This window comes from Pseudorasbora parva, chromosome 8 (assembly GCF_024679245.1).
Source record: "Pseudorasbora parva isolate DD20220531a chromosome 8, ASM2467924v1, whole genome shotgun sequence".
NCBI classification, from domain to species: Eukaryota; Metazoa; Chordata; class Actinopteri; order Cypriniformes; family Gobionidae; genus Pseudorasbora; species Pseudorasbora parva.
In genome coordinates, this window is record NC_090179.1 from 5,071,219 (window position 1) to 5,088,377 (window position 17,159).

Here is a 17,159-nt window from a genome sequence, read left to right on the forward strand (position 1 = left end):
GTCATCTAGAGCCCTGTTTCCACCGAAATTACCCAGAAAGCTTTGTCCCAGGATATTTATTTCCCCAGACCTGTTGCTGTTTACGTTTCCATCGTGGCCTAAAGTACCGTGAAAATAAGTCCAGTGCTGTAGGACTGCGCATGACTTTCCAGAGCCCTCTGAATTTTGTCCTCCACAAATAAACGTAATAAAGCCAGAGCCTCGTTGTCGGTCCATCATATTTTTTTAAACTTCTTTGTTGATTCATATAGCAAACAACTCTTACTGCACGTGCCGTGACTGACTTTTAGAGTGAAATAAAATGCCGGGTGAGCTCAACCAATCAGCATGTTCAGGATCCAAGTCCCACCCCCAAAAGTTCCTGAACTTTGAAAAAGTACTACCTTGCAAGCAGGGCTGTTTTGAGGGGGACATTTTTACCCGGAACTTCATTTAGACCCTGGCTCCTGTGGTCAAAACACACAAAGTACCACCCCAAAGTCTCTAGTAGCTAGGGAAAGTTCCTGCAGTGGAAATGTCTTTCTTCCTTTAGTTGAAAAGAAATTACATTTTTGAGGAAAATATTCCAGGATTTTTCCATTTAATGGATTTCAATAGCAACCAACGGGTTAGAGGTCCAAATAAATGCAGTTTCAAAGGGCTCTGCACAATCCCTGCTGAGGAATACGGTCTTATTTAATGAAACCATCTGTCATTTTCAAGAAAAATAAAAATGTATATACTTTTTAACCAGAAATGGTTGACTTTGTTGTTGTGATTCTTCACAGCGTATGATTTCATCACTTCGGAAAGGTTACGACTGTGACGTAAGTGGAAGTACCGACCCAATGCCAAAAAAACTGATGTTCTCCAACATCTGATGTTTTCCAACTTCAAAATCGCCCGACATCGTTGTTTTACCTTTATTTTTGTGAAGGTCGTTTGCTTTTAACACTGGGTCGGTACTTCCACCAACTGTGAAGTGACCTTTCCGATGTGATGACACCATACATTATGCATTTGTAGATCACTGAAGTCGAGCATTCGTGGTTGGAACGTATACATTTTTGTATATTTCTTGAAAATGACAAATGGTTTGGCTCTGAAGCCCTTTCTTTGAAACTGCATTGATTTAAACACATTGGTTGCCATAGAAGTTGTTCATTTTCGCCTGAAGAAGACAAAGAAAGACAAACATTTTAGATGATGTGGGGATGAGTAAATTATCAGGACATTTTCATTTTGAAATGAACTAATGTTTTAAATTTAAAACCCAATAAAATTGAGTGGTCATGAATGGGGTTACATCTATCAAAACATTAGCATCTGCAATGTTAATTTCCCTGTAAATGATATCAATCAGTCATGGGAATTCAAAAGGCACTGTTTCCTGAGAATGACCCCGATGGGCTGAAACTACTGGGAGTTATATTTATTGTTATAAAGTAACTTGTGTTTCTGTCTGGACTTATCTGACTGTACATATAAGATTATAATCATGGCCTGTTCTGTTACTCAGGTGGTGTGCAAAGAGTGCCTAGTGGTGCTGGTGAGTATGGATAGTGTGCATGTAGTTTCCTCAATATACCCTCACCTAAAGGATTATTAGGAACACCATACTAATACTGAGTTTGCCCCTCTTTCGCCTTCAGAACTGCTTTAATTCTACGTTGCATTGATTCAAAAAGGTGCTGAAAGCATTCTTTAGAAATGTTGGCCCATATTGATAGGAGAGCATCTTGCAGTTGATGGACATTTGTGGGATGCCCATCCAGGGCACGAAGCTCCCGTTCCACCACATCCCAAAGATGCTCTATTGGGCTGAGATCTGGTGACTGTGGGGGCCATTTTAGTACAGTGAACTCATTGTCATGTTCAAGAAACCAATTTGAAATGATTTGAGCTTTGTGACATGGTGCATTATCCTGCTGTAAGTAGCCATCAGAGGATGGGCACATAGTGGTGATAAAGGGATGGACTTGGTCAGAAACAATGCTCAGGTAGTCCGTGGCATTTAAACGATGCCCAATTGGCACTAAGGGGCCTAAAGTGTGGCAAGAATCCCCCACACCATTACACCACCACCACCAGCCTGCACAGTGGTAACAAGGCATGATGGAGCCATGTTCTCATTCTGTTTACGTCAAATTCTGACTCTACCATCTGAATGTCTCAACAGAAATCGAGACTCATCAGACCAGGCAACATTTTCCCGTCTTCAACTGTCCAATTTTGGTGAGCTTGTGCAAATTGTAGCCTCTTTTTCCTATTTGTAGTGGAGATGAGTGGTACCCGGTGGGGTCTTCTGCTGTTGTAGCTCATCCGCCTCAAGGTTGTGCATGTTGTGGCTTCACAAATGCCTTGCAGCATACCTTGGTTGTAACGAGTGGTTATTTCAGTCAAAGTTGCTCTTCTATCAGCTTGAATCCGTCGGCCCATTTTCCTCTGACCTCGAGCATCAACAAGGCATTTTAGCCCGCAGGACTGCTGCATACTGGATGTTTTTCCCTTTTCAAACCATTCTTTGTAACCCTAGAAATGGTGGTGCGTGAAAATCCCAGTAACTGAGCAGATTGTGAAATACTCAGACCGGCCCGTCTGGCACTAACAACCATGCCATGCTCAAAACTGCTTAAATCACCTTTCTTTTCCATTCTGACATTCAGTTTGGAGTTCAGGAGATTGTCTTGACCAGGACCACACGCCTAAATGCTTTGAAACAACTGCCATGTGATTGGTTGATTAGATAATTGCATTAATGAGAAATTGAACAGCTGTTCCTAATAATCCGTTAGGTGAGTGTAGATGTCGTTAGACACTGCAGGTATGGCTTTAATGTAAAGTGTTCATTTGTAACATTTATATAGTGCTTTTCTGGGTACTCAAAGTGCTTTACATATAGAAAGGGGATCTCCTCAACCACCATCAATGTGCAGCAGCCATATTGCGCCAGAACACACCAGCTTATGGTGGAGAGGTGACAGAGTGATGAAGATAGTCAAGATATACATAATTAGGAGGCCATGATGGACAGAGGCCAATGGGCAAATTTGGCCAGGATGCCGGGGTTACACCCCTACACTTTTCCCGAAGCACATCCTGACCGTGATAGCAGTTGGGATGGATTCCTTTAAAAGAATGTATAATTTCTTATCAAAACCCAGATGCTCCATGTTTAAATTGATAGATTGAGTCGCCCTATGAAAAGTACTCAGGATTTGAAGACAAAATTCACAGCCTAAAGATGTATAGTCTCTACAGTCAGGGAAAATATTAAATGTTCAGGAAAAATAATGACATCAGGTTTTCTGGAAGGAAGAAAGGCACGTGTGACATGGGGAAGGCACAAAACACACTTTCCCTTTTTTATTGCGTGCATTGCTTAGATGTACCACTAGAGGGCAGTGTTGAATCACTTGCGACCTCAAAAACCACTATGCTCATAATCTCTGTGAATTCAACAGTTAATGCTGAACCCAAGACTAAATAATTACCTAGTTTTTATTTGTTTGTTTTTTTACATAGTAATTCCACTGTACTATAGTTTAATGGAGTACAATGACATTTCCATCTGATATTATTTTAAGTCTCCCACAATACCTTTAGTGCAAGTGTAAAAAGGTCCTGATTTAGAGACTGTAGCAACATCTGTGACAAAACAGAAACATATTAAATCTCTCAATAAGGTAAAACCCAGGAAGTGAAAGTTCTGTCATATAAAATAAGGGCAAGAAAAAAAAAGGGTTTGGGGGCTCATGCACCCCAAGTACAGTTTACACACAAACAGCAAACAGATAAACAAATGAACTTTTGTGTTCATATGCTGAAATATACCCATTACCCTTGATGGCTATGTCCTATTTGACCTCAGTGTAAAGTACACTTTTGTGTTTTCAGGTCCTGGTGGGGTTTACCCCTATGGCTATGGTAAATATTATTAGGCCATCATTAAGGACAAAAACACATTAAAGACTTACCAAAGTCATGCTGAATGTTTCTTCCTCCTGTTGTTTAGGCCCATACCCAGGAGCATCTGGAATCGGAACCGGTGTGTTACCTGGAGCCAAACCTCTGAAAGCCCCAGGTAAGATTGAAGTACCTTTTTTGCAGATTACTTAGGCAAAAATAACTAAGTTTACAAGCACAAAGATATTAAGCTATTGGAATTATTTCGTCAAAATGTTTACCGGACTGCAATAAGCAGCATAAGCCTGTGTTCATTGGATATCTAGGTTAATCTAAACACCTTCAAAATTCATAAGATCCATTGTAAAGGAACGTGCATGTAAACGTGTGCATGTAATAATGTAATCCGACTTTTCTGATCCCCACATATAGAAGAATATCTGCTGAACTTGTAAATATATTATATTTCGGAATCATGTCTTGACCACAACCTTGACCTTATTTGGAAAATGATGTCCATGAAAGTAAAGAAGAGTTCTCCCATCTGGATCTCACTGTATGCTGACTCCTAGTGCCCTACTTGAGATGGTGTGTGTGTGTGTGTGTGTGTGTTTGGTCCAGGTGTTGGAGGAGCAGGCACAGGTGCAGGTGTAGGTGGTGTTGGTGGGGCAGGAGGTGTTCCTGGACTCATTCCTGGAGCAGGTGAGATGTCATGCAAACCCACATTACTTGAGACCTGATCATTAAGCAGCATCCCTGGAGCTTAAAGAATTAGTTCACATTAAAATGAAAATTAGCCCATGATACTCCCCTCAAGCCATTCTATGTGTATATGACTTTCTGATGAACACTATCAGACTTATATTTATAAATATCCTGATGTTTCCAAGCTTTATAATGGCAGTGACGGGATCCACGAGTTTGAAGGTCAAAAATGTGCATCACAAACATACTCCACATGGCTCCAGGGGTTATTTTAAACTTTATAAAGTAAAATATCTAGCTTTCACCAGACCACCTTCCATATTCAACTTATGAAAAAAGCGTGACGTATGACGTCGAACGTAGTGTAAGCACTTTGAAGTACTTTTGAAGCACTTTGTGCAGAAGTTGAATATGGAAGGCGGTCTGGCGGAAGCTAGATATTTTACTTTATAAATTTTTTGCCCATACAAAACTCAATCAGTTCGCTTCAGAAGGCCTTTTTTAAGCCTTTTAGTCTACGCTGTATGGTTGCACCCACTGAGCTATAACATAATAATACTCATAGATCGAGCCTATGTGACGTGGTTGTGCATAATGGGCAATGGGGACAGCCATACGCTGGTGAAAATCGGGCCGACTCCCCAAATGTTTTAAACATGCTTAAAAATGATCGTAAGGACGTGCTGCTAATCAGGCTCCTAATTATCTTAAGGAGGTTAGGAGGTGCTCCTAACGTGCTCGGCTCGTTTTGCATTTCCTCTCACACGCTACAAGCCATGACCATACGAGCATCCATGATGAGCATCCAATGCGATTTCTCCAGAGAGAGAAAAATCATCTGCGAGTTCATACGACCCATATACACCCACCCGCCTTAAGCTTCATTTCATATTTTTATATTAAGATTCAGCAAACCACACAGTCCCAAAATATAATATACAATAGTGCAGTGTCTGCTTGGTTTTCAAACTTTATGATGCCAAGGACCCCAAAATATGATGAACCTTTTATGAGGGACCCCCTTCCAGAAATCCATCTGTATATTTTTATATATATATATAAAAAAAAAAAAAACATTTAGATAAATAGTAAGTGTGACATTATAAAAACAACATATTGTATGTATAAATCTGAAGAATAATTTTTTAATTAAAAATGATTTGTATAACTTTCACAATAAATGTATGTAAGCAGCTTCTGTGCTGCGTTAAAGCAGCACTAGGTAACTTTTCAACCTTCATAATATATTTTCAAGACTCTTGTGATGATACATCGACTTACAATAGGTTGAATGACACGTCTGCCAAAGCTTGATGGGGTCTGTATCGTTTTTAATCGTACTTTTAAACTTCGGGTTTCGGGTAGTAACCCGAGAACAAAAAGAACTACAAAATTCGACTGCTTTACGGCATATACGTCACTTCCACCAACACACACACTTCCTTACATTCGGACGTGCAAGCCCAACTTTGTTCGTCGGATAATATAGTCATGTCCGAAGCAGCAGAGACAGATAAGAAAGAAAAGGTTTTGTTGGAGGAAAGCAATAAGAGGAAACGAGAAAGTGATGTGATTAAAGGCAGGACGAGGATCAACATGTGACCAGCGTTTGTTCGTCGGCGTGAGCTGAAGGAGGCGTGCCCGACCGATGCTGTCCTGCTTGTTACGGTGATTACCGACCACTGAAACATTGAACTGAAGTATCATATAGATTCTGGAAAACGCTAACCAATAGACTACTATAATGACGCTGGCTTGTAAACGTGAGCATCGTGATTATTTGGCATTTGAAAAAAATAAAACCCATGAAATGATATTCATATGACATGCTGAAACATAAGCCACTGACTGTACCTGGGATGAAGACATTTCACACGCGACGCCAGAAGAACACCTGCATGTGAACTCCTCCTGCAGTGTTCAGGGGAACTGTTAGCGCTGCACCGACCCGCGGGACGCTTTTATGAAGTTATTTGGCCCACCCCGCACCACTGTATATATTTTTACAACCCGCCGTGCACCCGCGACCATTAAATAGACATACGGGGTCCGCGGGTTATGAGACGACCCGCGCATCACTAGTTCAGGGCTATCAGGGCTGTTATGTCAACAAATGCACGCGCGATGGCATCCCCTGTTGTAGGATGACAGAGCTTACGACAGTAGTTGAGGACATTATTTTTTCCCCAACTGTAGGGGGACCCCGAGAGCAAAAGTTGCCCAGTGCTGCTTTAAGAATACTGCCTTACAAACCCCAATGAGGGAGATAAAGGGGACTATAGAGAGGAAAAAAATCACTAAAGATATAAAGCACACATATACAATTCTGGAAAGTATGTACATAGCAAGAAAGGAGAGAAACATTTAGAACTGAAACAGTTAACTTCATCCATTTTTGTGTTGTCTTTTTATTTTCTGAAATGTTCTGGGGACCCCTTAGAAACTTCTGTAGAACACCCCTGGGGGCTCCCAGACCCCAGTTTGAAAACCCCTGAAATATTATTTTAAAATATATCTGTTTCTGCGTTATCTGAACACAGATATTGTTATCTGTTATTGGAGTGCTGTTAAAGACACTCAGATCATATGTTGCAGGTGGAGGGTTTCCAGCTGGTGTTGGAACTGGAGCCAAACCACCTAAACCAGGTAGCAAAATAAACCATACTCAAACATATTCATGTTCTACAACATTACTCCACACTTCAATGCAACATTGTATTTTAAAAGCATTCCCCAAGAACAAATGTACTCCCCATGGCTATAGATTAACACTCAAGCGTCAATTAAGTGCACGTGTTCTCCACTGGGGAATTGTAGAGGATGTAAGGAAGTGCATTTATAGTACAAGTACTGAATGTTTATTGTTTTCTTTCTCTAAATTGTGTGAGCTACGATTGTGCTGAGTATGTTCAACATCTTATTCTGTTAACAGGCTACGGCTCTTTGGGAACAGGATATGCACAGCCAGGTGAGGCCCAGCTTTAATGGTACAAAAACGAATGAGGAGAATAAGATATATTTTCAATAAACGAGAACCAGTGCTTGAATTTAGCCTACATGCACCATACTGCCAATTATATGCTAATCTTTTGACAGTACCAGGAAGGGTTTTCCTGTACCAGCTGGTCTTATGACATCTCTGTGCTCTCTTGACACCAGACACACATACATATACATACACTCTTATCAGTGACACACTTCTGTATTCACTATCTTTCTCTCACACACACCGCAGTGAGGCTGGGATCATGGATTTGTCTGCATTAATCCCGTGAGTGCTCGTGTGATTTGGTGTCACTGTGTTCCTTCTTGCAGCATCCTTTCAGAACGTATTCCCAAATTCGCTTCTCTGCTTATGCAAAGACATGGCAGCGAGCAAACCCGGCAAAAGCCATCTGCCAGAAATGTTGCTGTAGAGAAGGATCAGAACAAAACTTATCAGATGGTTCTCCTGAGAGAAATACAGAAATATTCTCACAGGTGTCTAACTTGGAGAAGGGATCTTCGCAAACTCAACTGTCAGGAATTTTTATTATTTATTGAAATAATAAATGCATGCCGGGTCATTTTCTTACAAAGTACTGTTAATCAACAGCAGAATGATGCTGACGTCCCAGTAATTGTACTGTGAATTCACATGATAAAGTATTTAATTATGCCACTCTAAGGAAATGATATTGTTTAGTACTGTAATTGTTTTGAGGTCACCATGATGGGGATCAGTGTTACATTTGCTTGGGATCTTGGACCTTGTATATTCTTATTCACATTTTTGATGACGAGAGAATATAAAATAAGATAATTGGCTGATTTTAAGTTAGCCAAATTATATTGTTATCATTATTATTAGAGTTATTTCAGTATAAAGATTTACCAATAACTTATATTAAAGTCATAATAGTTCATAGATGGTTATTTCACAATAGTGAAGCAGCTGCTGAGATTTATCTTTCAACAGAAGATGTTTTTCTTCCATCACCTAATGATGCACAGACATCAATACTCGACATACAAAACACAACAATGATGACACTCAACAAATAATAATAAAGATTAATTCAAAATAAACAAAAACACAAACAAACATATAGAAATACAGTCTGATATTCCAGTGCAGTCAGACACAAGAGAAGTCCAACTGAGGAATTACTGTGAAAGTCATGCAGATATTAACCTGGAATATACTGTCATTTCACACACATTTTTAACAGTGTACCTATTGGTAAATACTTATGCACTGTACACATTGTACAGTTTTGGGCTGTCAGATGAAAGATGATCAATGGTGGCGATTTCTGTGGTCGAGGCTCCATTTGCAAAATTGGCATGCCAAGCTGGCCTCTTTTCCCAAGCAATGACCGCATCCATCTGTCTTTCGCTTCCCTCTTTTTATTTCACCGCCACAATTGCCAAAGTGCGAATTATCTTGATATATTTGTTTACCACTAGCGCATGCTGATGATGTTTTATTCTTCTATTCTAACTTGTGTTGTAGCCTATGATTCAATACACACGTCATACTTTTAAAGTTTATTCGATCAGTGTCATACAGTTTGATTTATATTGATCTGTAGCAGGCAATAGTTCAACTGAAAATCTTTTGAATCTTTTCTTCCTACAGGTGGTGCAGTTCCAGGAGGATATGGAGGATATCCACAAGCATATCCAGGTATAGTTTTATAGAAATAATCCCAGGCTAAATTCATACTGCATCTCCATATGGAATTCAACCCCTCTTTTATAGACTACATCTCTCATTTAGAGAGCCATCTTGGTGGAAATATGCACATTTAATAAATGACTCAGCTGTCTTTCGCTCCATTCGACTAAATGGTGTGCTGAATTGAACAGAGGATCAGAGACGGACAGAACAGACCCTGCCGTGGTTTGGTGCTTGAATGAATTGTATTAAATTCTGTACAGCCACAGCTGTGTTCGTAAGGCTGGTGTGATAACACTTAGAATTGTTTTGGTAATAACTGCATATTTACTGCTGTTCTGAAACAGGAATGGCACTGTGGCTACATTGCAGGCAGAGCGGTTACACAGAAAGAAAGCCCTCTAGAGACTCTGAAGCACACTGAACAAAAATGATGAAACACTTGCTGTGATGTTTTGACATTTAGACATTTTTAAGCCTGACTTATAAGTATGTTTGTCAGTACCTGATACCAGACAATAAATTAAACAAGGTTCCCCATTTGCATGCTATGTACTTAGTCATTTCGATAACTGGGTAATAACTAGTAGGTACTATCCCTAAACCAATCGTAACCATGTAATTATTTTATATTACCCAGTAATTTATGGATTAAGTATTTTGTAAAAACACATAAGTGCAAGTACTGTAAAATAAAGTGCAACCTTGAACAATATATCTTGACAGATAATAAGCTAAAAAGAGCCATTGTTCACTACGGAAGGACATGTAGACATTGACCCACTGAAATCCGTTTGCTATGAAAAGTGTGGGTTGAAATGCAAATATCATGCAAAGTGTATTTGCATTCTTACCATAATGTCAGTCTCAGTGTTTGCTAATACTCACGCTCAAGCTGCTGTCATATACGGCACGCTATTACGTGTTAGTCATTATATAATCACAACGTAGAGAATGTTCGGTGGGTTTATTATTATTTCCATCCAGATGCTCTTGGTCACAGCTGGTCATTAATCTCCAGCTGGAACAAACAGTAATCCTGACACTCTCCTTTGGCTGACTCACCGTTCCTGTATTCAACTATTTCACACCCATATCCTTCATTTCACTTACATAATAGAGACAATGATGCTCAATCCCTCGTGTGGTTTGAACAACTCATAATAATGTAATGATTTCTTGTGTTTTAGGAGGATATGGAGCGGGACTGTCACCACAACAAGGTACAAGCTCTTCCAATCCCTAAAAACATCACTGGAGGTTGCAGTCGAATGAGACTGAGCTCCAGTTATTGGACCAACATGGTGTCCTTACCTCAAAACCAGAGGTCTCCAATCCTGCTCCTGGAAGGCCACTGTCCTGCAGAGTTTAGATTAAACCTGAGGTTTCCATTAAGACCTTAATTCGCTGGTTCAGGTGTGTTTAGTTGGGGTTGGAGCTGAACTCTGCAGGACGGTGAGCCTACAGGAGTTGGATACCTCTACTCAAAACTATTTAAATGCAATAAGTTAGAACCAATATATAAAATATAAAATCTTAAAAGTGGTACTTACAACTCATGCAGGGCCATAGCTAGGGAATTCTGGGCCCCCTAAAAAAAGAAAAAAACAAAACATTGATGGGGCTCCCAACACCCTCCTCATCCTGTATATATCATATACAGTGGGTCAATAAGATATGGGCATGGAGGCTCACATCTGGGGCCATGCACCTAATGAGGAATTCTAACAAAACTTAAATTAATGCAAATAAAGGTTATTGCTTTTACTTATTTTATATGTAAAGTTGTATATAAATATTATATATTATATCAAAACAATGGCATTAAGCGACTAATAACCTATTATTGTGTAAGACAAACTAATTAAATAACATAAGATAAGAAATTAGTACAATGGTAAAATAAACTTTTACCAGCAATATAATAGGCCTATAACATTTCTTTCCAGTCAGACTGATGTCTAACAGGTGAGATACATATTAATAAATTACAATTAAGGCAATCAAATGTAAAATAAAACCATTTAAGTCTTCAATTTTGATGAAGATAATGTGCTCTTTTATTAAATAAAGCTAATAAAAGCATCCATGAATAGCAGTGAGTTGTATTCCCGTTTTATTGACAGTATTGTTAACAATATCACCTCAGCAGCCATCAAATCCGTAATCCTTTTGACACGCATTTATATTTTTCTGCATGTTATATACAAACCAACAGACTGCATAATAGCGCAAAAAGTGGTGGTTGAAGAGATTCCCCCCTTCCATATGTAAAGCGCTTTGGGTGTCTAGAAAAAGCGCTATATAAATGTAATGAATTATTATTATTATTATTAAAAAGAGGGTGATTTTGATCTTATTAGTTGCCCTATCGGGTCACGGCACCCCACCACATTGACTCTCTGACTATACAGCGCACTAACCGGTACAAGGTACCCCAGTTCAAAAACACATTGTGCTAGCTTTGATTTCAGTTTATGACAATGACTACGTTTACATGGACAGCAGTAATCTAATTATTGACCTTATTCTAAATAAGACAATATTCTGATTAAGGTGTTTACATGAGTTGCTTTGAGAGTACTCCGTTCATGTTCCCGTTTTACATTTGATAGAACATAGATCGATTATGGCACGTCATTCGTCCCCATGCCATGCTATATATGATATACCCATTTTTTATTTTGTCCTTTTTTTCCCACAGCCAAAGCTGCCAAATACGGAGGTGGACTGTCGGGATTCCTGGGAGGAGGTTATCGAGGTACGTGAGAATGATCCGAGTCTGCAGTGAACTGATGAGACAGAATTAATCCCTGCCGCCACATAATCACTGATTTCTCATAATCACTGCTCTCATTTCTGATGTCCTCAACTAAACGTTCTGATCCCAGATCTCACCAAACACTGGCCGCCTACTTCTCAAGTTTGGATTTACATGATTCAGTGAACATACGCAAGTTTATAAAACAGCCACATTGGTTGGCACCTGGATGAGGATCATTCCAAACTCACATTCGGTTCTGACTCCATTCAGATATAAAATAAACAGATTTCTGATAGATCAAATCAAGTCCCTTTCAAAAAAAATCTGTAAGATTGTTACACGGACGAAGATAGGTCTGGATCTAATTGCAGCTGTTCAAATGAAGATAATCCAAATAATCAAGGAAGATGACAACATAAATGATGACAGTGGTCCAAACATTAGAACATAAACGAAACAACTATAGACAATGACTGACAAAGGACAACTGAAACACAGGGGTATATATATACACAGGATAACAAGAGACTAACAAGAAACAGGTGTGAGTAACCAATCAATAAGGAAACGAAGGAAAACGTCCCCGGTTACGTATGTAACCTCAGTTCCCTGAGAACAGGGAACGAGACGCTGCGTCAGCTGACGCTACGGGGAACGCCTTCAGCGTGACAGGTGTCTGAAATCGCTATCAAATCACAATCCTACTGACCGTCGGCAGCTGGTGATGTCATCACTGTGCGACCAGGAAGTATAAAAAGGCACCGTGCCAACATGACAACATCAGCTTCGTCTGAAGGGACTGTGGGCAGGCACACCTTGAAGCATGACCATGTGACGCAGCGTCTCGTTCCCTGTTCTCAGGGAACTAAGGTTACATACGTAACCGGGGACGTTCCCTTTCGAAAGGGAACTCGCGCTGCGTCAGCTGACGCTACGGGGAACGATATACCCACGCCGCCATGCTGAGGGGAGTGCACGCCCCTTACTGGCAGTGAGAACTGCCTGGACGAGTGTTCGCGGAAAGTCTGAACCACTCCCCCTCTAGCCACACAGGCTGCCAGTGACATCATTCCCTACGGTCATAGCCCAAGCTATATGCCTAAGAGAGAACCTAAACAAGTTTTAACTGATGTTTCCTACTCTCGGCTTGCTCGAGGGCCTGGGACCTACTACTTCGAAGGAAGGAGTCCCTTAAGGGAATGTGGCTAGGGGACCCGAGGGCGCCACCAGCCGTCACTAGTTCGGGGACAACCTTAACCGAATGCCACCAGGGAGGCCTCACCTGGCATCACTTCTGTGGGACACCCCAGCTTGGCCAACCCTGTCTGTCAAAACAGAGCCTCCGGACATCGCTCTTACTTATGAGCATCCAGACTGAGGGACTGCAAACTGGCAATGTCCTCCTCAGACCGGAACTCGGAGACGGGAATCCTGGAGAGCAGTACTCAGCTTAGTGCTTCTTACCCTTGCCATCGAGGGGAGTCTCTTCTGCTCGATCCTAGGATCTACTGAGCACATTTATTACAGGGGTGCTCAGGAGGCCTAGAAAAGGCCTATGGACTGATCTACCCGGGAGGCCCCGAGGGGGGCCTGCCCGTCTGATCAGACTCAAGCGGCCGTAAGCTCGCAGACGACCCTCAATGAGGGGAGCTCTTAAGCCAGCTTGGTAGGTAACCCATGCTGTAGGCTCGCCAGTCCCCTGTCCTGAAGGGACTGCGCAGCAGAAACGGAGTCTCGTAGTGCTAGGGCATGAGCCCGCCCTTGAGTTATACCGGCGCAGGCCGGGACCCACCGGCGGGCAGCCGCTAGCTGTCAGCCCAAAGCCAGTTATACGTTCCCGTTCCAAGGAACCGTTTCCCCTCCAGGGAGGCCATGAGGCGCCTCCACCCAGCACCGTTAGTGTTAGCTGTTTGCTGTTAGCTGTTAAGAGCCGCAGGAAGGTGGCTTTACTGGTTCCTCAGGGGGCTCATGAGGCTATAACGCCAGAAGCCACCCACGCTAATGGCTAGCTTGTCACCGAGACCTTGGTCCGGGAATCCTCTCCCAAAAAGGCCCAAAGAGGCCTGACAGCATAATACACTGGCCTAACAAGCGTCCCAGCTCGGGGCTCACCCTCAGGCGGCCTGCAGGCAGGTGGCTTTACTGGTTCCTCAGGGGGCTCATGAGGCTATAGCGCCAGAAGCCACCCATGCTAATAGCTAGCTTGTCACTGAGACCTGGTCCGGGAATCCCTCCCAACAAGGCCCAAGAAGGCCTGACAGCATAATACACTGGCCTACCGAGCGTCCCAGCTCGGGGGCTCACCCTCAGGCGGCCTAGAGCGGCCTACTTCCTGCCAGCCAACGTGCAAACTGTTGGGAGCTGTTGTGTTCCCGGGGCTCGCCTCCAGGGAGGCCTGTTTGATGCCTACGTACAGTCCGGTCTTTTAGGGCGGCCCGGAGAGGCCTATTGCCGAATGGCAGTTCCCCATTAGATTGGTGACATACGGTGCTTATCCGATGGCAAATCCCACCGGAAACCCCGCAGGGCCGGGAAACGACCATAGGACGGCCTGAAGCGGCCCGTCCCTGATAGCAGACTATGCTAGCCACCTGGCTAGCACCCACGCACACTGTTGCAAGACCTGGGAACCGGGGCTCACCCTACAGGAGGCCTAAAGCGGCCTAGATCCTGTCAACCAATGGTCGGAACCCTAGGTCACCCCCTCAGGGGACGCCATGTGAGGCGTGCTGAAACTCAGCGAGCCCTTAAAGTCGGGCTGACAGTGGCTGTCTGCTGGCTGATGAGGACTGGGTATCCAGTCACTACCTGGGGACTCATCCCCAGGGAGGCCGTTAGGGGCCTACTTATGACGAGGTTTCTACTGCAGCCGACATCGTTGGGGAGAACCCTCCCCGCTCACATGGGCCACGATGTCGGAACTCACCTGCAGGGAGGCCTACTGAGGCCTACCACCTGACCCAGAGTTAACTGCCCGGACTGCCTCGGCTGGCGTCTCCCGCCAGCCAGCCTTCTATAGTCGGTCCGCCCCAGCGGCCCATAGCAGCCTTCTGCAACGGCGCAGTCTCTCAGGCAGCGCCTACCAGCGTGGACCTAAAACACAATGCCCACAGCAGTGCACTCAGCATAAAGCGCCTTGAACCCTCTAAAGCGAGGGGAGTACAACTTACGCCACCTGCCTCCAGGGCGGCCGTCTGGTCGTCCAGCGGTCCGCCGTCCGCGCAAGGGCGTCAGCCGTGACAGTGTTTCGACTCCAGGGGAGCATCCTACCAACCGATGCTTTCAGATGGTTGCGAAGTACAGCTCGACCCGAGCCTAAAAGGTGAAGCAGAAGACACAGAGCAAAAAGTGAAAGATATTGAACACACACATAACCGGCCATTTCCTGAACCAAGCCGGGGGGCCGCCCAGAAGTGGCGCCGCACTAGCTCTGGGGGGCGGGGCTAGCAAAACCAGTCTGACTGCGCACCGCGAAGAGACGCCTACCCCGTCCCCACGACCACTGGCTGAGTCGCGATTCATTCTGCTATACACCTTTTTGCATTAATAACAACCCCCAAATGCAGAAGGGGGGTGGGCATTGGCCGGACAACCCTACTACGGGGAGGCCGGGTAGGGATACAAAGCTCCTGCGGGGATACCGACAGGAGCCCGGGGCAACTGCCAGGGCAATATGCCACCGCGAGACGCCACCGTCATCCCATCAACAGCCTAGGCCAACTTGATGCACTAGCATCGGTCTGATAATCCCACAACAACGGCCCTAAAAAGGACTGGGACAGACCTTACTGTAGTTCATGCGCTAGCCTAACCTCACAAATTCATCTAGATATTTCACTAGCAGAGGTGCCAACGCTACCCAGAGGTGGCTACAGCTAAAAACGTTCGCCAGGAGAACATACGTCAGTTTATATCGCCGCTCAACTGCTCATATTACACATATCCAGAAGAGAAACAGCCTTATAAACTACTGTTGCTACACTAGCAAACATACAGCCTACATAAACACACTGTGTTTATACAAAACATCGTTCTAGCCACCTTTACCGGGGAACTACAGGCCCACTTCTCCAACTGTTACACTTTTCTTCATCTTTTGTAGACAAAATATCCCTCAGGGAAGCATAGAGTCCAAACATACGGCATTAAAAAGAAGAATGTTTGCCCTAAAAGGGGACTCACCCGCTGTCTTCAGTGCCTCATCGCTTCATGTAACATGCATGCTTCGGCGCACTAACCTGAGGGTGGGGCGCTTCATTCTCAAACAAGGCCGATTTTGGAGGCGGCCGCGAAATCCCGCTATTCCCAGAGACGATGCACTGTGTGCGGGCAGAGCACACACCGGCCTGGCAGGCCGTCAGAGTCTCACATCCGCTCATCATCGGCCCGCGCGGCCTGGTGTGAAGCGCGCCCGGGGAGAGAAAAGAAACACAACAGAAAAAACTTTTTGCCATTTTTGAATGGTAACCATTGGCGTATAATAAAACAAAGATTGCTAAAGTCAACAGATTTTACTAAAATATCTACCAATCTCTTTGTAATAATAAAATAATAATACTGTCATCTTTTTTAATTTCATTTTTATACTCCTGTAATTTGGCTCCAAATCGCAGGTGAAAATTGTCATTTTGACCCACCTCTAGAAAACAGTGGATTACTCAGTAAATATACATCTGTGACATTTCATATTATCACTATTTATATTTGTCAAAAAAAATTGAGCCGTGGACCTTTGGTTGTGTTGACAATTGACCCAGCTGTTCATTAGCTTTGTTTTCATCCACTTATTTTTATCCGCATTTTGGGATATTGCATAAAAAACTGCTCGTTGATAACACCTTAAAATTTTAACATTAACATATTATATATGTGATATATATTACATGTGATAACATTTTAAAAACGTGAAGCGCTCACTTGAGTTGGATCAAAATTATCCGATAAGAAAAAATGCAGAAAAAAACTATGATGGAATAAATTCTTCGATATGCATCAAACAAATCATGTGGCTTTGCGCGATGGGACAGCATAACTGGACTAACCAGCTGACAGATCTCATTGCACAGCATCTGAAATGCGGTTTGGGTTGTTCTGAAAGTGCCTGAGCAAAGTCTGTCCTCAAAGTATTTTGGTATAAATCCCCAA

General features: G+C 43.0%; 1 protein-coding gene across 15 annotated transcripts in view; it reads left to right on the plus strand.

Annotated features, from left to right (window-relative positions):
• Positions 1-17,159, plus strand: part of elna (elastin a) — a 129,720-nt gene that overhangs the window by 109,674 nt on the left and 2,887 nt on the right. For 13 of the 15 annotated variants that reach the window (XM_067449957.1, XM_067449956.1, XM_067449962.1 and 10 more), the window contains 9 exons: positions 1,499-1,528; positions 3,877-3,906; positions 3,995-4,063; positions 4,507-4,587; positions 7,186-7,236; positions 7,523-7,558; positions 9,212-9,259; positions 10,441-10,473; positions 11,955-12,011. In XM_067449957.1, coding sequence (XP_067306058.1) covers positions 1,499-1,528; positions 3,877-3,906; positions 3,995-4,063; positions 4,507-4,587; positions 7,186-7,236; positions 7,523-7,558; positions 9,212-9,259; positions 10,441-10,473; positions 11,955-12,011 — 435 coding nt within the window. The remainder of the gene's footprint in view (positions 1-1,498; positions 1,529-3,876; positions 3,907-3,994; positions 4,064-4,506; positions 4,588-7,185; positions 7,237-7,522; positions 7,559-9,211; positions 9,260-10,440; positions 10,474-11,954; positions 12,012-17,159) is intronic. The other 2 variants (XM_067449959.1, XM_067449963.1) reach the window with 1 other exon arrangement.